This window comes from Megascapheus bottae, chromosome 36, assembly GCF_031878675.1.
Source record: "Megascapheus bottae isolate mThoBot1 chromosome 36, mThoBot2.hap1, whole genome shotgun sequence".
NCBI lineage: Eukaryota > Metazoa > Chordata > Mammalia > Rodentia > Geomyidae > Megascapheus > Megascapheus bottae.
Window position 1 is genome coordinate 1,866,801 of NC_143544.1, and position 22,764 is coordinate 1,889,564.

Consider the following 22,764-nt stretch of genomic DNA (forward strand, 5'->3'; position numbering starts at 1 on the left):
GATACTGGATTGCTTCAGGTGTTTTTGCTTTGAGTGACAATAGCTTGTTTTCAATACACCAAACAATTGTATAGCTGTTCTAAAATATGTACTTTCTTAAGGTTTTATGCCTAGAGAATTTACTGTGTTCACATTTTCATTGGGGAACCATCAGGGAGGAAAGCATGCTTTCTGTCCAGTTGGTTGTCCATAGCTTTGAGTGATAAGACTCAGTGACTCTCAGATGCAAAGCTAAACACTTGCAACTTAAATACACTCAGAAGCAGATGTTCAAAACTCTCTGTGCAAGTATTAAGAGTTCTTCAAAGCAGACCGTATCTTAAATGTTTCTATAAAAAGTTACCTAGAAGGGCCGGGAGTTTGGCCTAGTGGTTAAAGTGTTTGCCTAGCATGCATGAAGACCCGGGTTCGATTTCTCGGTACCACATACATAGAAAAAAAAGCCGGAAGTGGTACTGAGGCTCAAGTGGTAAGCTCTAGTCTTGAGAAAGTCCAAGGACGGTGCTCAGGCCCTGAACTCAAGCCTAGGACTGGCAAAAAACAAACAAAAAAAGTTACCTAGAGTTATTTAATGAAATGATGGTGGCATTCAAGCTCTTGAGCAAATGACATGTTTAAGATAGTGCCAGGTGTGATGTCATGCAGTTATGGTCTCCTAACTATTTAGGAGACAGAGGGAGAAGGATCATTGGAACCCAGGAGTTGCCAGCTTGGGCAACATGAGACTTTGGGGGGCAGCTTGGGTAGCACACTTGGGGTTTCAACCTTCTTAAGGCCCTGGGTTCACTCCCAGTACCAAAAATAACACAAAGTGCAAAATGATGTCCTTGCTAATTTTGACATCTGATTCTATGAAAATTCCCCTCGTAGTGTGGGTCTGATTTATCTCTGCTGTATTTCTTCCCTACCCTGAGATTCTACTTGGGTTTTATGAGGTCCTGTGCATATACAAGTTCACAGGAGCCGCGATTCATTTTAATAATCCCAATTCATATCATTGGGGTGTGTGTGTGTGTGTGTGTGTGTGTGTGTGTGTGTGTGTACATGTGTGTACGTGAATGTACGTGACCAAGTTCCCATTTAGCCATTTACTCTTAATGATCCATTTAAAAAAACAAAAAGGGGAATCTTGTGATATTGTCCCTAATGCGTGCTCTCTGAAGGATTACTAAAATAAATCTTGCCTTGAAAACATAGGCTTTCCTTTCCTTTGGTGTACTGTACAGTCCAACAGTGTTCCCTGCTATTAGCAGCAGATGTGCAGTGAGAGGCATAGGTACTTTTCTTTTTTTTTTTTGGTGGGTCATGGGGCTTGCACTTGGCCTTAAGCTCTTCAGCTCAAGGCTACCACCCTACCCTTGAGCCAAGCCCTACTTCCTGTTTTCTAGAGATTAATTAGAGATAAGAATCTCAGATTCTTTTGTGTCTGAGCTAGCCTTGACCCTTGATCCTCAGATCTCAGCCTCCTGAGTAGCTAGAATTACAAGCATGAGCCACTGTGCCCCAGCTATGGGTACTTTTCTTATGCTAGACTTTCAGATGACAGTCCTAGGTCAAGATCCAGTCTACACTGTGTATACATTTGGGGACCTGAGAAATATTCAACACACTTAATGTTTGCTTGTACATCTGGTGTGAAGTATTTGGGTTATCATGGTAGAAAATAGATGTCCTGCTTTCATTCACACCCCCCCCCACACACACACACACTTGTAATACTTCTAGTTCTCTAGCTCACTGGAATGATATATTGGTGCTGGTCCTGGAGCTTGAACTCAGGGCTTGGGCATTGTCCCTGAGCTTCTTTTGCTGAAGGGTAGAGCTCTATTACCACTTGAGCCGTAGCTCCACTTCTAACTTTTTCTGTGATTAATTGGACATAAGAGTCTTATGGACTTTCCCGCCTAGGCTGGCTTTGAGCTACAATCCTTAGATCTCAGCCTCCTGAGCCGCTAGGATTACAAGTATGAGCCACTAGTTACCTGGCTTAGGTGTATGTACATTTTTTTTTTTCCAGTCCTGGGGACTGACCTCAGGGCCTGATCACTGTCCCTGGGCTTTCTCAAGGCTCTACCACTTGAGCCACAGCACCACGTCCAGCTTTTTCTATGTATGTGGTACCAAGGGATTGATCCTGGGTCTTCATGCAAGCTAGGCAAGCACTCTGCCACTAGGCCAGACTCCCGGCCCTGTACTTGTTTTTTGAAGCTAGCTGATCGTCAATCTACAAATAACTTGGGAAAAGGTGGTGCTGGGGTGCCAAGAGGAGGGCGCAGTCCTGTCCCTGCAAGAGTGGAGCTTCTGGGTGCCATTCTACCCCCTGTAAGGCTGTCTGTCTGATATCTACACATGCCAATAAGAGAAAGCAGAGAACGTTCATTTACTCTTTCTGCACTGACACAGCTGCTTTCTCTCTGTTTTAACTCTCCTTTGTTCTCCACTCTCTCTGGCCTCTTGGGATCTCTCTGCCTTGGTACTAGTCTGTCAGTTGATAGTGTGTGGGGCAGGACCCTTGGTTGTATTTCTGTCCATTATTTTTCTAGCCTCCTTAAATCATTATTGCAGCAGTTTTATATGTATTTAAATATCTGGTTCTTTTTCATCACTTACTTTTTCTGTAAATATGATGACTTACATTCTTGTTAAAATTTATTTAGAACTTTACTTGCTTATATTTTGACTCAAAGCAACACACAGTTTTTCCTTCCTCATTAACTAATTCGTTAGTGTACTTTACAAAATGGTATTTTCTTTCTCTGTCATCTGGCTGTACTTGCTTAGCATAGAATACATGTACATATGCCTTTGTTTTGTCCTATGTTTTCACTTGGTCTGGACATCTGTTTTCATAGGAGTAAATATAGAATTTGTTGCTTTATAAATTGTTATCTCCTGGAAAAGTGTGGACTTCACTTCCTCTACTTTATATTTTCTACAGAATAGTCTTCATTCATGTCTTCAGCTGGGGTTTGATTGGAATTAAACATATTAATTGACTTGGAGATACTAGATGTGGTATCATTTACCTTCCCCTTCTAAGTTTGAAGCATTATTACCCATTTATTTAAATGTTCTTTTAATCTTTCATAGCAAATCTTATAGGACTCATTAATGTCTAATGGTTTCTAAGTGCCAAGTGATGGAGTGAGAGCTGGCAGTCTCTGTGTTCCAGAAGCTCTGCACGCTCTTCTCAGCCTGCACAGCTGTTTCCCTCGGAACCTTTCCATATTGGCACCCAGCCTGCATTATTCTTCTGCCTAAAGAAAGTTTGATAGAGGGCTTGTCATTTAAAATTGCTTTTTTTTTTCCCCTTCATCTTATGAATATTTCATTGTTTTTGATAAAAATGTGTTCTGGTAAAATGGTACATTCTAGTATGATTCTGTGACTTTTAAAAAATAAAATTTTCCCCCTGGTGCTGGGGAAGGAACAAAGACCTTGTACATGCTAGGTAGGTGCTCCGCTGCTAAATTACATCCCCAGTCCTTGTAGCAAATTTTGGCCCTGCTTTATGAATTGGCACATAGAAGTTGAGGAAGCGGGGGCTCAGAAGCTGGCATTTTTGGCCTTGCCCTTTTCCCCTGATGGGCCTGTAAATTTAGACTAAAATATTTAATTTTTCTATTTAAGCTTATCTCCCTGGAAATTTGAGGATGGTAGAAAAGAAAGTAAGTGCTTATTTTTATAAAACCAGACATATCACCTGTGAATAGAGCTGAAAGCACCCCATATGAGCATTATTATTTTCGAAGGAGCATCTCCACATGAAATTTATCTCACTTGACCAGCCTGCAGACATGCATCTTCCTCTTCTCCTTCTCGAAGCACTGCACTTGCTCCTCATGGTTTTCTCAGTGCTGACTGGATTCTCCTGCACAGCAGGATTGGCGGTGTTTACATCCTGTATACTGAGTACATTATTTTTCTATCCTTGTAGCGCAAGTACTGTATGTGACTGGAGGGGTAACTAAAATGGTGAATGAATGACTAATAAAGGACTTGAAAAAAAAATTCAAGTCCTTGATTACAGGGCGTGGTTGCACATGCCTGTAATCTTAGCACTCAAAAGGTAGAGACAGGTGGAGGCAAGCCTGGAGTAATCCATAATCGAGACCCCATCTCAAACACCAAATTGCTTAGGTCCCCTTCTCCACGATTCCTTCTCAGTTTTGTCTGGCATAGTGAGAGCTGTGTGTGGAACCCCTGTGACACAGCCGCTTGGAGCCCTGCCTAGAACGTGCTTCCCTTTCCCTCCACTGGCTTCTCACTGGACCCTGACACTACAATCCTAATGAATCATAACCCATATAGTTTAAATGGCCCCTTGAAAAATACAGTGAATTATTACCTACGACTAGTATTTCCCTTTCTTTCTACCATATAATTCCTTTATGAATTATAATCTTAGTTAACAAGGGAACCTTGTAGCATTCCATTTTCTTTTTTTTTTTTTTTTTTTTTGCCAGTCCTGGGCTTGAGCGCAGGGCCTGAGCACTGTCCTTGAACTTTCTCAAGGCTAGAGCTCTACCACTTGAGCCTCAGCACCACTTCCGGCTTTTTTCTATGTATGTGGTACCGAGGAATCGAACCCGGGTCTTCATGCATGCTAGGCAAGCACTTTAACCACTAGGCCAAACTCCCGGCCCTAGCATTGCATTTTCTTTTTTTTTTTTTTTTGCCAGTCCTGGGCTTGAGCTCAGGGCCTGAGCACTGTCCTTGGACTTTCTCAAGGCTGGAGCTCTACCACTTGAGCCTCAGCACCACTTCTGGCTTTTTTCTATGTATGTGGTACCGAGGAATCGAACCCGGGTCTTCATGCATGCTAGGCAAGCACTTTAACCACTAGGCCAAACTCCCGGCCCTAGCATTGCATTTTCTAAGGAACACCTTTCAGGGAGGTACAGTTGGCTGGTTGTATCCACAGAGTCAACTAAGTATCAATAAATGACTTTTGATAAAGTAATTTTGAAAAAAAAATTGTTTACTCAGAAGGCTGAGACAGAAAGATTATTTGAGCCCAGGAGTTTAGGGCTTGCCTGGGCAAAATTGTGTGATCTTGTCTCTTTAGAAGTATGTATTGCCTATTTGTTGAATGTGTGCAGATTTATTTCTTGTCCTTCCTAAAACAAGAGTGCAACAGTCATTTGCATGGGCATCACACTGTATGAGGCATAGTAGGAAATGCAGGGGTGATGGACTGTATACAAGGCTGTGGCTGTGGTAGGTATCTTCAGATGGGGCAGGGGGTTGGGTGTTACTTATATTCAGATAATACACCGTTTTGCACAAGAGACTTGCGCATCCTAGGTTTTGGTATTCTACTGGGTTTGAGGTCCTGAAACCTCTAGTCCCTAATCCCATCTCTGGAGGGTGGGGGAGGTCATCACTGCTCTAATGAGCTCTTTGGAGTTGCATGTTGGTTCCTTCTTCTCCACCAGGTGGCATCTGGTAGAGCTGAGTTAGGACACTTTGGGGGAGGGGTGTTGAACTCAGGGCCCTGTACTTGCTAAGCAGGCACTCTTAACCCATGGCCCCAACCTGTTTTTTCCATTTTTAGAGGATTGTTTGGTGAAAGGGAGAATGTGACAGGCCTTCTACAGCTGTCCCAGAGCAGCCTGAGATCCTAGAGCAGCCTGAAAGAGATAGAGGTAGCCTGTTAGACAAGTAAGTTCAGCCTGGAAAGTCCTTCCTTGTAGGTGGGTGAGAAGAAAAGAATTGAAGGGGAAGTGTTTGAATAGAGGTCAAGTTGATACTGTGCTTGGGTTGTTACTAAATTATAACAGTTGGTGTGAGGGTATGTCATGTTAAGTGTACTTAGCTTCAGTTTGTTTTCCTCTAAAATAATATACAGACCCATAAGAAAGATAAAGGTCGCAGGTAAGCTGTTGATGTTTGTTGTAATAGCATCTTGGCAACCATCAGAATGTGCTATGGTGCCCAGAGGCGAGATTTCTTTCTAGGGAATTGCTTTCTGCTTCACATGAAGAGTTTTGAAGACAGGCAAGCATTACAGTTCCTTTTCTAGAGGGAAATTCAGGTCATAGCAGTAGTTCATTCAGTGAGGACAATTATAATCTGTTACTGTCTTAGAGGGTTTTAATTTGCTGGGCATCAGTACCATTGAAAGTATATAGAGGGGCCGGGAGTTTGGCCTAGTGGTTAAAGTGCTTGCCTAGCATGCATGAAGACCCGGGTTCGATTCCTCGGTACCCCACATACATAGCAAAAAGCCAGAAGTGGTGCTGAGGCTCAAGTGGTAGAGCTCTAGCCTTGAGAAAGTCCAAGGACAGTGCTCAAGCCCCGAGCTCAAGCCCAGGACTGGCAAAAAAAAAAAAAAAAAAAAGAAAGTGTATGGAGTCACCTAGTAAAGGGCTGTGAAGCACTTCAAAAGATTCAATGGGAACTAACTGCTCAGCTACCCTATAGAGCTGGTTTTTACCAAAATCCTTTTATGTAATCTTATTACTCTATCTTTTCCCATTTTTCTCTGAAACCTTGGAAAAAAGAGTAGGAAAACAGAAATTAATAAAAATGGAAAGCCAAGTACAGTGGTTCATGCCTGTAATCCTGGTTACTCAGAAGACTGAGATCTGAGGATCAAGGTTCAAAGCCAGCCCGGCACAAAAGGACCTGAGACTCTTATCTCCAATTAACCTCTAGAAAACAGAAAATAGGGCTTAGCTCAAGTGTGGGTAGTATCCTTGAGCTGAAGAGCTCAGGGACAATGCCGAGGCCCAGGCATCGTTTGGTAGCCTTGAGCTGAAGAGCTCAGGGACAGCGCCCAGCAAGTTCCAGCCCCATGACCAAAAAAAAAAAAAAAAAAGGCAGAGTAACTTTCCAAGCAGATGAAAGGTACTGTGTAGGTACCATCCCACTGCCTTGACTGTTGAAATGTCACTTTCCCAGTGTGAAAGCTAGGAGGAATTTCCCCTGGGAGTAAGTGACTTCTCAGTCATGCTGATTAAATGTCTTGTGACTTAATCTAGTGGTATTTAGTTCTGAAGTGCACCATGGTTTATTTTTTAGTGGCTATCATAATTATCTTGACTTGATGTTTCATTTTGTTTCATAATCCCTGAGAGATCAGCTTTCACAGAGGAGCTCTAGTGGTGCAGTCTGTTTGCGAGGTACTTATACATAGTCCTCTGGATATCCCTGGCCAACCTTGATCTGAGGAGCACCGCATTGCTCAGCTCTTATGGGGCAGATGCCTATAGCAACAGCCAACTCCCAGCGGGTGGGAGAATCCTGGGATTGAGAAGCCAGCCTTTTCCCTTCTATAGAAGAAAAGGGGGAGAGGGCATATCCTTAGTATAGTAAACATTCTCAGATGTTGGGGGATTGTCCTGTGTCTTGCCCCAAGACTCCCTTGAGGTGGCTATGGCTTCTCAGCCTAATTTTCCTCCTGAGCTAAGCCAATCTTGCCTTTTCACTAATCCTACCCAATCCAGTAGAAATTCAGTCAGCCACTTTAGTGTCCAGTGAAGATATTAAAATGCCAGAAAGATCTTAGGGAGCACTGGTAGCTATGCCTGTAATTTTAACTATTTAGGAGGCTGAGATCTGAAGATCATGGTTCAAAGCCAGCCCAAGCAGAAAAGTTCCCATGAGATTTTTATCTCCAATTAACCAGTCAAAAACCAGAAGTGCAAGGCCCGGAATTTAGCTTAGTGGTAAGAGTGCTTGCCTAGCATGCACGAAGACCTGGGTTTGATTCCTTGGCACCACATACACAGAAAAAATCTGGAAGTGGTGCTGTGGCTCAAGTGGTAGAGCTCTAGCCTTGAGAAAGCCCAAAGACAGTGCTCAGACCCTGAGTTCAGTCCCCAGGACTGGAAAAACAAAAACAAAAACAAAAAAACAGAAGTGGAGCTGTAGCTCAAAGTGATAAAGTGCTAGCATAGTGGAAAAGAACTTAGGAACTTAGGGACAGTGCCCAGGCCCCAAGTTCAAGCCCCATAACTAACAACAACAACAACAAAAGAGGCAAGTGAAATCAGTCTTAATAGTGTTATTATCTAACCCTAGTGTTATTTTATGTTCTTTTTTTTTTAATCCCACTTTTGGGAAGTCTGTTATACTGTTACTGAATAGCACATCTCCATCCATTTTTTTTTTTTTTTTTTTTGCCAGTCCTGGGCTTGAGCTCAGGGCCTGAGCACTGTCCTTGGACTTTCTCAAGGCTAGAGCTCTACCACTTGAGCCTCAGCACCACTTCCGGCTTTTTTCTATGTATGCGGTACTGAGGAATCGAACCTGGGTCTTCGTGCATGCTAGGCAAGCACTCTACCACTAGGCCAAACTCTCAGCCCTCAGATACCAAATTTTTAATGGAAGTATTTGATGTGTAGTATTTAGATCTCAGAAAACTTAAACATTGAAAAAGTGAACCTCATAAAATCAAGTTGTTGGGGCTGGGAGTGTGGCTTAGTGGTAGAGTACTTGCCTAGCATGCATGAAGCCCTGGGTTCAATTCTTCGGTACCACATAGACAGTAAAAGCCAGAAGTGGTGCTGGGGCTCAAATGATAGATACTAGCTTTGAGCAAAAAGATTCCTTTGCAACCCCCTCCTCTAGGACTTTGCTGCTAGGCTGATGGGTCGGGAAGGCAGGAGATGAGGTGAGATGAGCCAGCCATGTCCATAAAGTGGAAAGCAAGTGCCTTGATCCTGAGGTAGGTCTGGGGTTGAAGGATAGGGAGACAGATCACTCAGTCACATGTGAAAGTGCAGACTTATGCCCAAGTGAGCGTGACTCCCAGTTACCCGCCTGTTCCTCTCTGCAGTAGACTTGACATTGAAGGGCTTACCAAAAAGCCTTGCTCTAGGGGATTTGTGTGGCAGGACTGGAACACTGGGTTTGTGGTTGTCTCGAGGCCTAGGCCTTCTCTTTAATAAAGGAAAATTTTCTGTTTCAGATTACCTAGGAACAGTACGATTTGGGGTTATCACAAATAAACATCTTGCGAAACTGGTATCCTTAGTACACTCTGGAAGTGTGTATTTACATAGACATTTCAACACATCACTTGTAAGTATTTTGAAATCGCATTTGTATTAGTGCAGTGGTTCTTTACCTTGTGTAGGTCTCAGACACCCGTGAGATTAGAAGAAGGCTGTGGGCACTTTCCCTAGGAAAGTGAGCATGGCTTTTCTCTGTGCAAATTGAGAGCTCTTACATGCCCACCCTAGAGCTAGCGCCCAAGCTCTTACTTAAGAATCAACATCAGCAAGTTCTCTGGATTCTTAGGCTTGTAGCAGTCTTTCTTGAAGGAGATTGCAGAAAGAATGGTTCCTCTGGGCCTGGTTCTCAAAGATTTGGTGGCCATTGGGTGATGTTTGTTCGTCTGTTCCTTTTCTGAAGAGTAGCAATGTTATATGTTTTCTCCTTAGCTGAGTTTTTGAAGTTCTTGTCAAGTCACAGTAACAAAATGATGGCATCTCATTCTTGAGATCCTCGGTTCCCCATTGGCTCCTTTGTTCCTTAATTTCATTTGCTTTTTAGTGAGCCAGGTTCCCCTCACCTGCTCTGAGCTTCCTCCACCTGTGTCCTGCGCAGTCTTGTGCTTCTCTCCTGATGGCTACTTCCTGAGCCCGTCACCGAGAGCTTATTTTTCTGTCTGGCAGTGCCACTGGTTTACAGGTCCCTTGCCTAGTGTACTAGCCTTTAAACTTGAGTTCCTCTGGCTCAGTGTGCAGGTCCTGTCAGACACTCTTAAGAGATGGGGTAAGCTCACTTACCAGTTACCGTAGCTCCTACCTGTCTTTAGATGTGCTTTACTTCTTCGCATTTGTATTCCAAGGCCCGGTGTATTTTGTATTTTCCACACATGCCATCATTACGGGATGTTTATGGTGTCATTAGATAAGCTTTCAAATTCCACCTGTCTGGCTTTGCCTCACTGCCATGATGGCTGCCTGCCACCCATCTCGGGTGCTGCTCCTACCTCATCTGCTTAGCTAGCTGTCATCTCCTCATGCTTGGTTTGTGGCCTGCATTTATCGTATTTCAGGAAAGGATACTGAGGAAGACATTTGAAATGGAAGAATAAAAAGAACTGTGAGCTGACTGAAATAGATCAGGATTGCTGTCTCGGTTGTGTGGTTCCACTGATTCATTCCCCTTGTCAAATGAAATATTTTGGGGACAGCGGAATCATTTAAAGGAATAGCAATGGAAATCTTTGATACGAAGTCATTCGTATATACATATTTTAGGGGAGTCAAATGACTCGTTTTTGTGAAATCATCCAGAGCACCTCTATTGAAACCAGTGATTTGTGTCATTAGGCTTTCAAATACAATGCAAGACTTTGCTCCGTTGGTTGTAGAGAACCAAAGTATAAGCAGTGTCTCCTTCCTTCATCTGCACACACAGGGTAAGCTGGGCATATGCAAGCTTATGTCATTCATTCCCTGACTCATTCACAGAGTTGTTGAGTCTCTGCTCTGGACCACAGATGCAGCCTGGTACTGGGGTTAACAGGGAGTAAAGTAGACAGCCAGGGTAGAAATTAAACCTGTCCTTGACTCCGTGGCTCCTGTTCCGTGCTCTGCCCCGGTCCTTTTGTAAACACCCAGGGATGGTCCACAGCTCTTCCTGAGCAGGGTAGTAAGGTGGTGTAGCCGTAAGCACTCTGGTGATGTCACAACCTCTAGCTCCCACGTTTGCCTTCTGACCACTGTGAGGATTGCCATGAGAAGCTGGCTGAGTGTGCGTTTCATGACCGTGGCATCCAGGCCTCTGGCTCCATTTCCTCCTGTGCAGGGTGGGCGGCCTGGGCCTCTACAGGATAGTGCTGGTGCTTTGCTGGCCTTGTCCTGCTTAGCTTCGCCTTATCCTCCGTGCCTTTGTCCTCCACAGGTCTTCCCCAGGGAGATCATGAACTTCACAGCTGAGAACATCTATAAGTGGGCCTCGGAGAACCAGGAGCTGCTCTTCCGATGGCTGCGGCCCCATGGGGGCAAGAGTCTGCTGCTGAATAATGAGCTGAAGAAGGGCCCGGCGCTGTTCCTGTTCATACCCTTTGACCCCTTAGCCGAAAGGCATCCTCTCTTAGATGAGGTGAGAGCCGCCCAGGCCAGTGTCTCCATGAGGAATGGGAAACCTTACTAGCATGGACTGCTCTCCTTCCACATTCAGGGCACTTCCCCAGCACCAAGTAGCTGCCAGGAGTGGAAAAGAAAAGCCTGGAGCTGAGATGGGGATGTCCCATTGTCTGTAGCCATGGTTCTTGACAGCTGCGTGGGTGTGGGTTGAGTGGGACAGAGGGGCTCCCAAAGGAAGACCACACATCCCTCTCCCCAAGGCAGCTGATACAGAGCTTCTCATCTGGAAATGTCAGGAATACAGGCAGAGGTTGAGGTGATTTTAGAGGTACCCTAGTAAAAAAGGAGTGACCAGCAGTCCCTTGGACCACAGAACAGGGTCAGGAGCAGCAGGACATCTTATTTATCTAATCCTGTCCTGTCCTGCTGGTAGTAGGTGGCTTCCAGAGACAGCCTGTGCCAGGAGTGTGCCCTCTCCCCCACACCTTTGCTGCTTGCTGGAGTCTCACTGTCTCTGGTGTGACTTTATTTATACACGTATCACTTGGAGGCACTTAGAGCAGACACAGTCACCAGAGAAGGCATGGGACTGCTAAATTGAATTTACTAGGATTTTCTTTTTTCTTTCCCTCAAGGATTCCTTAATTGGTCCAAACAAGTTTCTACAGCTAGCATAGCACAGGCCAGGCCAGGCAGTGCCTCTGCCTCAGCCCCACATTGCCAAGTGGAGGGGTAAACACAACTCCAGACAGCCTGCACTGTGCCTGCTGCTCCGGAGCCTTAAAGTTATTATTCTGTTGGCATCCTCTGAATGGCTGCTGCTGACCTGACTCAGGAGGAGATGAGAGAAACTAGCCCTGTTTCTTCCCTTCAGTTTAGGAGGCCGGGAAGTAATAAAGCTTTGTCTCTTCAGAAAACCTGCCCTTCGAAGGCACTTTATGAATCGAGGCTCTTTCCCATGCTGGGATTCTAGTGTGGCCCAGGAAGCCCTGTGGACTTTGCAGGAAAGTTAAGGTTTCAACCAAGGTGCTGGCTGTGCCTGTGGGTTTTTACTTTAGACTTCTCAGGCTTCCAGAGGGTTTTCTTAACAGGTTTGGGCGTGCCTAGGTCCTGGGTGGGGTGGCACTTTGTGTCCTATCTTCCTGCAGAGAGTTATATTGGATAAGGCTCGTAGTGGACCCTAACAGCTTTCCAGCCTGCTATTCTGCTGATCTGCCTTGAGCCCCCCCCCCCCATTTCCTAACAACAGGCTTTGAGAGTTTTATGTGTGGCCTCTTCCTCAGGTTCTCAGGGTCCTGGGAGGTAGGTGGATCCCTTGGTGCAAGGAGTGGCTGGAAAGCAGACAGCTCCCCATGTTGTAAAGTCTGTAGTCAGGCCAGTCCAACCAGGGCTTAATGAGCACTGTGTAGGGAGCACAGGGGAAAGAAGATACAAGCAGTCTTAGTTCTCCGGGCTTCGAGGCTGGTACAATATGAAAATAGGAGTGTCACACAGCTCTAGCAGAGAAAGAGAAGCCTAGGAGCAGGCTCAGGCCAGGGTTCAGAGAAACCACTGGGGGAAGCCTTGTGCCGGAAAGCTGGGAACTGAACAGGAGAGGAGGCTGAGGTGGAGGAAGAGGAGGCGGGGGAAGAAGAAGAGGAGGAGGAGGCAGTGGCAGCTTTGGGGAATGTTTGAGACAGCCTGTTAGGGATGGCCAGGATCTTGATGGGTCAAGGCAGACTGATGTCAGGAAGAGCCCAGACAGAGGCACTGCAGTGTTGGGGCCCAGGCCACGCTGGCAGGAGGGCTGGAGGTGGAGGGTCCCAAGAGAACTTGGGAGAGAGGCCTGAGAAGTTAGGATTGACTAACTGTAGTCCTCCACATGTCATTGACAATACCCTGTGGCCACAAGGAAATATTGTCCTGGAAACAGGTTCTGGAAAAGTAAGTAGATGGTCCCAAACTTGGGTATCATATATTGTCCGACCCAAGGTACAGTCATGGGGTGTCCAGTTAGTCGAGTAGGAGAGCAGCACACTTAGCTGAGCTGGGAATTCATCAGCTACTGTGGCAGCCTAGTTGGGTACAAGAAGAAAAAACTTCATTGTTGGTCATCTCAAGAGAGGGTAATAGAGTGGAGGGGTTGCCAGGTAATGGAGATTACAACAGCTTGTGGTGGGCCATTATAGAATGTTAAAAGTGACCAGATGTTAGCAACACCAAGCCAGGATGGGCATCTATTTTTTTTTGGCCAGTCCTGGGCTTGAGCTCAGAGCCTGAGCACTGTCCTTGGATTTTCTCAAGGCTAGAGCTCTACCACTTGAGCCTCAGCACCACTTCCGGCTTTTTTCTATGTATGTGGTACCGAGGAATCGAACCCGGGTCTTCATGCATGCTAGGCAAGCACTTTAACCACTAGGCCAAACTCCCGGCCCCAGGATGGGCATCTATTATCCCATGTGTACATGTCTACATATGTACCCCACATGCCGCATGCACATGTATAGAAGAGTGCAGGTTCTGCCCACACTGTAGGACTCCATTGTGTGTGAATGTGTCCATGAGAGGAAGTGGGGGTGCTTACTTCAGCCAGCACAGTCCTTTGACTAGTTTCTACTGACATCGCTTCAAAGCCAACAGAGCATGTGAGTGTGGGAAGCAGGTCTGGTTATCACAGTCAGACCTGATGGAGCTATCCAAAGGAAGAAAATCCAAGCAAACAGCTGTGGCACACATATTCCAAGCTTTCCTTCACAGTTAACATGAATTAAGTATGACACTGAATAGTAGACATATGTATTTGTACCGTTGTTTTCAGCCCTGTCAATTAAATAAGAGTCAAATAAGCGTGGAAACCATTTCAGGTGTATGTGTAAAGCATGTTGTGTTAGAGACAGGAATGAAAAACATGGGGAAAGGAATTTTCTACAGGTTGTATGTTCTTTGATGAGTACCATCCTAGTCGCTTTCTATGAAAGGTGGCAGGAATCTGGAAGTTGCGCAGGGTATCTTGGATGGTTCCCTGCTGCCCTGTTGAGCACAGGCAGTTCCAGGGTGGGCGAGGGGCAGGGACACTTGGGTTTGTTATCAGCTCACAGATTTTCCACAAAGAATGGAGCTGTTCGTTTCTGTGTGGGAAGCAAGCAATTTTAAATAGCACTCTAAAGTGACTTTTTATAGCAAAATTCATTGGGACAGTTTATTTTTTCCATAAAAAATCTATTTTTTGAGTTAACCTAAATCTAATTTTTGAGTTAACCCATAAGTACTGTTATAAAGCTTTTTTTTTTTCCTTGTCAGTCATGGGGCTTGAACTCAGGACCTGGGCACTGTCCTTGAGCTTTCTCAAGGTTAGCACTCTACCACTTGAGCACCACTTCTGGCTTTTTTTAAAATATATTTTTTATTGTAATTAATAGAAGGGTTACATTACATTATATTCACTTCTGGCTTTTTTCTATGTATGTGGTACCAAGGAATCAAACCCAGGTCTTCACACATGCTAGGCAACACTCTACCACTAGGCCAAATTCCTGGCCCTAAAGCTTATTATTTTTTTTTTAAGTTAGAAATATACTCTTTAGCCTGGTGCTGTGGCTCACACCTATAGTCCTAGCTACTCAGGAGGCTGAGATCTGAGGATCGCAGTTCAAAGCCAGCCTGGGCACGAAGACCATGAGATTCTTATCTCTAATTAATCACTAGAAAATGAGAAGTAGGGCTATGGCTCCAGGGGTAGGGTGGTAGCCTTGAGCTGAAGAGCTCAGATATAGTGCCCAGGCCTAGAGTTCAAGCCCCATGACTCATTTAAAAAAAAAAGAAAAGAAAAGAGAGAAAGAGATATACTTTGAGTGGTTTTGTGTGCATATAAACACTTCTTGAATTTTTCTTTTTTAATGTAGAGTCTCAATGGGTTTGTACCCACACTAGGCTCCTGTTTGAGCCTTCAGATTGCAGGGGCCACTTTGCTCTGCCCTGAGTAACTGGACACCATTTAGCTAACTGGAGCAGTTTGATTCTAGGCACTATATTGTTCCATCTGAGAGAGTAAATAATGCCTTGGGTTCATAACTTGTTCTTTTTGTTAGGAGTGGGAGGATCCTGGGGAGGTCCTGTTCCCTAAGCCCTCATCTGAGTGGCTGTGCCCAGGGCTTCCTTCTCCTGCCATAGGTGCCTCTGTTTCAAAACAGCAGGCTGGTTTCTTGTGGGTGGCATGATAAAGTTCTCTGTGCTAGCAGGTTTCATGATGGTTTCCTCAGTGATTCCATACAGGGCCTCGAAGTCCCCAAGCCCTCACCGCTTCTGTCTCCTCTTTTAGATCACCCAAGTGGCCTTGGAGTACAACAACTGTCACGGGGACCAGGTGGTGGAGCGGCTTCTTCAGCACCTGCGGCGGGTGGATGTTCCTGGCCTTCAGCCCCTGGCACCAGAGCCGCTGGCTCCTCTTCAAGATGTCCCCCTGAGGCCAACGTCCCCCTGCTGTAACACTGTGGTGTTGCCCCAGGGACACACCTTCTCCAGGACCCACAACGTCTGCGAGCTGTGCGTCAACCAGACGGCAGGGGGCACCAAGCCCAGCTCTGTCAGCGTGCCGCACTGCAGCTTCTTTGAGATGGCGGCAGCTCTGGATTCCTTCTACCTCAAGGAACAGACCTTTTACCATGTGGCATCGGGCAGCATGGAGTGCAGCAATTTTTTAACTTCCTACAGCCCATTCAGCTACTGCACTGCATGCTGCAGGACCATACACCGCAGCATGACAGACTTTGGCAATTCTGAACAAGAAGCCTTCGAAACCCCTGCCATGGCATTCTCTCCCCTGGAGAAGTGTGAGGCCGCCACCCCCAGCCCCGTTCCTCATATTGAGGAGAACAGGTATCTCTTTCCAGAAGTGGACCTGGCTAGCACAGCTTTCACAGGCCTGAGCTGCAGAACCAACAAGACCCTCAACATCTACCTTTTGGATTCCAATTTATTTTGGTTATATGCAGAGAGACTGGGTGCTCCGAGCTCCGCTCACGTGAAAGAATTTGCCACAATTGTAGATGTGAAAGAAGAGTCTCACTATATCTTGGATCCAAAGCAAGCCCTCATGAAGTTCACCCTAGGTACTGTAGGCGGTTTCCTTAACCTAAGACCGGTCATCTGGTCCCCAAAGGGGGTGACTTTAAGTCTTAGACATTTGATCATAAAGTGTCTTGTCCGTTGGTCATGGTTTTACAAGAACTTCCAAGTTAAGCAGTTAGCCTGGGAGGGTAGGGGCCCAGCTCCCGTCACATGAGTGAGGTAGAATCAGCTATCCTCAGTGACGACCCACTCCTGTAGTGGCAAGGGAGGTGAGAGGATTCTGGAGGGTTCCCTGGGGCTAATGGATGTGGTCATCTACAGCAGCATTCTCAAGGATCTCAAACCCTCTGGTTTGGATGTTTCAGTGTCAAGGCCACTAGCACTGGAAGAATTCGGCCATGAGGGGTACCTAGAATGTACCATGCCAATGCCAAATGCAGTGAATAAATTCCAGAGCTGGGCCCACTGTGGGAAAGCACCCAGAGCTTGCCCCTAGGGCTTGGCAACTGCAGCACACTGGCCACACGGCTCTGTTCCCAGGACTTCACTGTAGTCCTGCCACACACCAGGAAGTGAGAATTCAAAAGCCTCAATGGAAATTCAGAGAGAGTCTGTGTTTGCCAGTTGGAGAGAGGAAACCTGACTTTCAAGTTTAGACTAGGAAACAGGATTAACTCTGGCTGTCCTCTTGCTCATTTTTCCTTTCAGGTGAAGCACGTCCCACCATTAATCATGTTTGCAAAAGACTTGTGTAAATGTCAAGGTTTCTATGGCAAATTAGATTCTATTACAATCATGAAGGCTCCGTGCTGCTCAGGAGGAAGCCCTGGGATCAGCCTCGAATAGAGGACATGATCTTTTCATGATTTCCAATTCATGATCCATGATTCCCAGTTCATAGTTTCTGAGAGCATTTAGGGTACTGGATTTTCTTAAAATGAAACAATTCATTTTAAAAAATGAATTTTTAATTTTGTTGCTGGAATGTGTGTATGTGTATGTATGTATGTATTTGCATGTGCGTGTGAGTATGAGTAAGACCTTGAGCTTGACCTCAGGGCCTAGGTGCTGTCCTTAAGCTATTGTGCTTACAGCTAGTGCTATATCACTTGAGCCACAGCTCCACTTCTGGCTTTTTTTTTTTGGAGCTTAAATGGAGGTAAGAACTCACTTAAAAACCAGGTAGTGTATTTTAAGTCATCATTGAAATTCTCCAGATGAATGGTGCTTCTGTGGCCACCCTTGAATGTTCCTCCACAGACCCCTTGCCTGAATCTGCCAGACACTTTACAGGCCCCATTCCACAGTCCCTGTGGATGTGGTCTCTTAGCCTTGGCATTCCACTTCCACTTTTTCTTATGCTTGCCAGGGCAGCCACCCTTGTCACAGTAGACGTCTGAAGATAGCAGGCTTGGAGCCACAGCAGCCAGTTGCATAATGTATGTGTCTTAGCGCAGCACTTTTGGAGAGGTGGCATTTTCTTTGAGAAGCATGTAAACCACAGACAGTTTCAGGCCTAACAGAGAGGAAAGGCCTTCTTCAGGTTTCATTCCACCTCTATTCTCATTCAGAAATGTCTGGCTCAGCTGCTGGTATCCTACAAATGGTGACAGTTTTCAGGAACCTTGTACAACAAGCTATGAACCATCATAGTTGTTAGCAAAATCAGCTATCTCTAGGTAGCTTCAAAATATTTAGATATCCTTCAAATTACGAAGTAATTCTGTTTCATGTTCCAAAAATAGTCCAGTGAGTATAATTATAGTATGATAATGAAGTGTCTCAGTATTCGCAGGCATTCTACTCCTCCTCCCTCTGCAGACATGGCAGGGCCCATTGAGCCCTCACAGTGGGGAATTAGGAAGAAACTCAGGATTGTGCTGCTCAGCCTTCAGGTGGAAGAGTGAAAGGACACTGAAGATGGTGGCTTTTGTGGTGGGGTTCAAGTTAGGACTTTGGATTATTCATTTATATATTTTTCTAATACAATTGAAATTATTTTAGTTGACCTTTTTAAAAAGAAAAGTGCCTGGTGCTAGTGGATCATGCCTGTGATTCAAGCTACTCAGGAGACTGAGATCTAAAGGCTTAATTTAAATATACTGTGTCACCATAGCTTGTGCATTTGTACTTTATAGTTGTGCTCACAAGCCTTAGTATTGACTACAGGTTGATCTCTTGAAAAGGATGTGGCACAAGGGAGCTGGAGGTGTGGCTCCTATGGTAGAGTACCTGCCTAGCAAGCATAAAGGCCCTGAGTTCAGACCCCAGTACTACTAAAAATAAGTGTGGCTGTAGATATCATGCTTTCTTAGTCGTGGAATAGTTCTAGAAAAGAAAACAGAATCTTACTGTATGAGTTCAGAGCATCCTAGACTACGGTTTGTTTCTTAAAGGACTTCTTCCAAAATACTGTCAACAAAGCCCAGTCTCATTCCACCCGGGGCAGCTTTGTACAAGGTTGTGCTTATAAGTAGTGGAGTATTAAAAATGTAAGCATGTGAAGTCATTTCAGTTTTGAAAACATGGAGTTTAAAGTAGCTTAGCTGCTCTGCCTGTATCTCGAGAAGAGTTGATCTCATTTTCTCTTTCATTTTTAGAGTCTTTTATTCAAAACTTCAGCATTCTCTACAGTCCCTTAAAAAGACATCTCATTGGAAGTGACTCCGCCCAGTTCCCTTCTCAGCATCCAATCACTGAAGTAACAACTGATACCTTCTGGGAAGTGGTTCTTCAGAAGCAGGTATGAACTCACAAGCAAGAGCAGAATTTTAGCCATCTATCCCTCAGAATAATTACCCATACAGTGATTGTTAGAGTGAGGAGGTTTTGGAGGGTTTTGTTTGTTTGTTTGTTTTTTGCCAGTCCTGAGGCTTGAACTTCAGGCCTGAGCACTGCCCTTGGGCTTTTTCAAGGCTAGAGCTCTACCATTTGAGCCACAGCACCACTTCTGGCTTTTTCTACGTATATGGTACTGAGGAATCTAACTCGGGCCTTCATGCATGCTAGGCAAGCACTCTACCACTAGGCCAAACTCCTGGACCTGGTGATTTATTTTATAGATTTTGTTTTTTGTTTCTGTATTGGGCTTAAACATAGAGCAGTTGTCAGGGTGAGTGGTTGGAGTTGTTGTTTTTGAAGGTATACTGGTATTGGGTTTAAACTCAGGGCCTTGTGTTCTTGTTTAACATTTTTGCCCACCACTTGAACTCTGCCTCTGACCTTAGATTTTTTTTGTGTGTGTGCCAATCCTGGGGCTTGAACTCAGGGCCTAGGCAATGTCCTTGAGTTTTCTCAAGGCTAGCATTCTATCACTTGAGCCATAGTACCACTTCCAGCTTTTTCTATATATGTGGTACCAGAGAATCAAACCGAGGGCCAAATTTGTGCATGCAAGGTGAGCACTCTACTGCTAGGCCACGCTCCTGGCCCATAGATGTTGTTTGTTTTATGTACAAAGATTGATCTGGCTAGGCACTGAGGCTCACACTTGTAATTCCAGATTAAGATATGTTGTGGTATTCAAATGTCATCCTGGCTATGTGGGAGCAATAGGTCCAGGCTAGCTCATGGTAAAAATTCAAGACCTTTTTGGAAAAGTAACTAAAGCTTAAACGGGGCTAGGAGGGTGTGTGTAGCTCATATGGTAGAGCACCTGTTGAGCAAGCCATAGTCAAGTTAAAAAGCCCAGTACTGCTGGGCACTGGTGGCTCATACCTATCATGGTAGCCACTCAGGAGACTGAGATCTGAGGATCACAGTTCAAAGCCAGCCCAGCAGGAAAGTCCACAGGACTCTTACCTCCAGTTTATTACTAAATCCAGAAGTAGAGCTGTGGATCAAGTGCCAGTCTTAAGCAAAAAAGCCCAGGGACAATGCCTGGGTCCTGAGTTTAAACTCTAGGACTGGGATGCTCACTCGTGCATGCATGTGCACACACACAGTCACACACACGGTTGGTTTGATGATGGCCCATGAGTAGTGACATGGTCGTTTTCTATGTGCTCTTCAAGAAGCACATAATTGGGAGGATCTGGAGATGCAAAGTGCATTGCAATTTCTGTATGGCTTGTAGCATACACTGATGCTGCTAGATTGTGCTCCTAGGACAGGGAGGTGAGGTAGATCACAGACATCTTAACAGTGTTGTCATCCTTTCTGGCAGGATGTTTTGCTGCTCTATTACGCCCCGTGGTGTGGCTTCTGTCCATCCCTCAATCACGTCTTCATCCAGCTCGCTCGGCTCCTGCCAGGAGACACACTCACTGTAGCTAGGTAAGGACTCTGTTCCTCAGCATGGTGGGACTCACTTTCCCTTGACACCATGATTGCCTACTAGTGGTGGGTGAGGCTTGGATTCAGTGGTTAGGCTAACGCCACAGGCAAAGCCTCATTGAAGCCACCTTTTTCCTGTCAAATTCTGAATATCCACAATGCAGTTAGTTCAGTGCTAGAGACTCATGGAGGTACAAGCAGAACTCTGGCTGCTTGGAGTTCCTGGGACAGGGTTCCCACCGTGGCCACCTGGTCTGGGGCCCAGAACACCAGTTCCTATTTTCTTCATTTGTGAAGTCAAGAGGAAGGACTGGGTGTTAGCTGTGGGTCCTGGTTTTATGACTCCCTGGATACTCTGTGCAAGCTCTTGTATACATTTAAAATTGTTCTGAAGGAGTAAGCCAACTGGTAGGAGGTTTTTTAGATTTAAACTGTGTCTTCTTTCCCTTTTCCCATAAGAAACCCTCCATCTAGATTAAATATAAAGATCAAAGAAAGGGTATCAATGTATGTGAAGTAATGCACCCTCTATCTGGTGAATATAATGTAACCCTTCTATTACAATAAAAATATATGAAAAAAAGATCAAATAACAAGGTAGACTATTGAATTTGGCATCTTTATGAGTGGTAGAGATTTTCTGAAATAGAAACAGTAGGAAATAAGCAACAACAACAACAAAGACAAGGCTTGGCCCTAGTGGCACATGCCTCTAATCCTATCTACTTAGGAGGTTGAAATCTGAGGGTCACAGTTAACCTCTCAGGCAGGAAAGTCTGTGAGAGTCTTAGCTCCAATAAACTACCAAAAGTCCAGAAGGGGAGCTGTCATAGAGCACTGCCCTGGAGCAAAAGAAGCTCTGGGACAGGACCCAGGCCCTGCCTTCCTTTAGAAGTATGTGTGTTTCGTTTGCCCTGCCAACAAAAAAGGAGCACAGATCTAGAAAAGGCTCTGGAAGTACAGTTTCAGCTTCTCCAGTTCACTTCTATATGCAGTGCACATGTGGAATTGAGCCAAATATTTTGTATGCACCCATGACTGAATCTTCGGAAGACCCAGTGAAGCCAGGCCAGGCATCACTGTCTTTAGCTGGGAGGAAACTGGCTGCGCAGAGAGATTAGATAACTTACCCAGAGTAACACCACCTGTAAGTACAGCCCAGGATTCAGGAATAGGCATCCCTACTCCAGACAGCGCACATTCACGATGGCAGAGGGGAACAGTCTGCTGTGAGCGAAGGACAGAGGCAGGTCTTCATGTAGGGGACAGCCGAGAAGTTGGAACCTAAGTAGTATGAATGAAAACATATGCAGAGTGTCCTTTACACTTGGCAAATTAATAAATATGTCTTAAGTGACAGGATTTGTGTTGATAAAATAAAGTGAAATTGGCACAGTTGGTTGTAGCTAATGGAATGAGTAGGTTGGCCTAACCCTTTTGGAAATTGGTTTGGCAGCATTTGCAAGAAATCTCCACTTAGTTTTATTTCTGATCCAGTTAATTTCAGTATGGAGAATCAGGAATCAAGAATTCCAGAGACTCGTGACTAGTCTCTTCAATTAGCTTGCATGCTTGCTTGCTTGCTTTTTTTTTTTTTTTTTTTTTTGCCAGTCTTGGGGCTGGACCTCAGGGCCTGAGCACTGTCCTTGGGCTTTCTCAGGGCTAGAACTCTACCACTTGAGCCACAGTGCCCCTTCTGGCATTTTCTGTGTATGTAGGTACCGAGGAATTGGACCCAGGTCTTCGTGCATGCTAGGCAAGCACTCTACCAATAGGCCAAACTCCCGGCCCAGCTACTAGGGACCTAACCTTTCTTCCTTCCCTCCCTCCCTTCCTTCCTTCCTTCCTTCCTTCCTTCCTTCCTTCCTTCCTTCCTTCCTTCCTTCCTTCCTTCCTTCCTTCCTCATAAGCAAAGCCTCATTGAAACCAATTCTTTCCAGATAAACTACATATATTTGAAGTTTAGATTCTGCAAATAAGTGAAAACATGCAGTGACTGGTTTTTGGAGCTTGGCTTATCTTTCTCGTTTGGCCTTCAGCATTATCTGTGCCAGTGGAGAGGAGTGGTCAGTTATCAGTTGGCCTGCAATGACATTTGTATCCAAAATGAGAGCAGATGAACCAGCAGTCTAGCCTAGTGGAGAGGCCAGGAAGAAGCCCTATGTAGCCGTGGAGTGTTCTTACACTGAGGTAAACACCAGGAAGACATAGAAGAAAGTGCCTAGCACTTGCTTGAAAAGTGGCACTTAGGTCGTAGGCAAGCTCCTGGAGCCAGGCCAGTGTGTTAATGAAGCAGGGAAGTTGTTTATTTGTCCAAATAGGTGGCTCTGATTTGTACCCCCTAAGTCCAGGTATGAAACCTTGCTGTTCTCATTACACTCTCGGAATATTGTGC

General features: G+C 45.2%; 1 protein-coding gene across 1 annotated transcript in view; it reads left to right on the plus strand.

Annotated features, from left to right (window-relative positions):
* Txndc11 (thioredoxin domain containing 11) overlaps positions 1-22,764 on the plus strand; it is a 43,847-nt gene that overhangs the window by 16,364 nt on the left and 4,719 nt on the right. Inside the window, exons 6-10 of the mRNA XM_090324815.1 lie at positions 8,918-9,030; positions 10,864-11,064; positions 15,346-16,135; positions 18,695-18,837; positions 20,260-20,369. Of these exons, the coding sequence (XP_090180941.1) occupies positions 8,918-9,030; positions 10,864-11,064; positions 15,346-16,135; positions 18,695-18,837; positions 20,260-20,369 (1,357 nt within the window). The remainder of the gene's footprint in view (positions 1-8,917; positions 9,031-10,863; positions 11,065-15,345; positions 16,136-18,694; positions 18,838-20,259; positions 20,370-22,764) is intronic.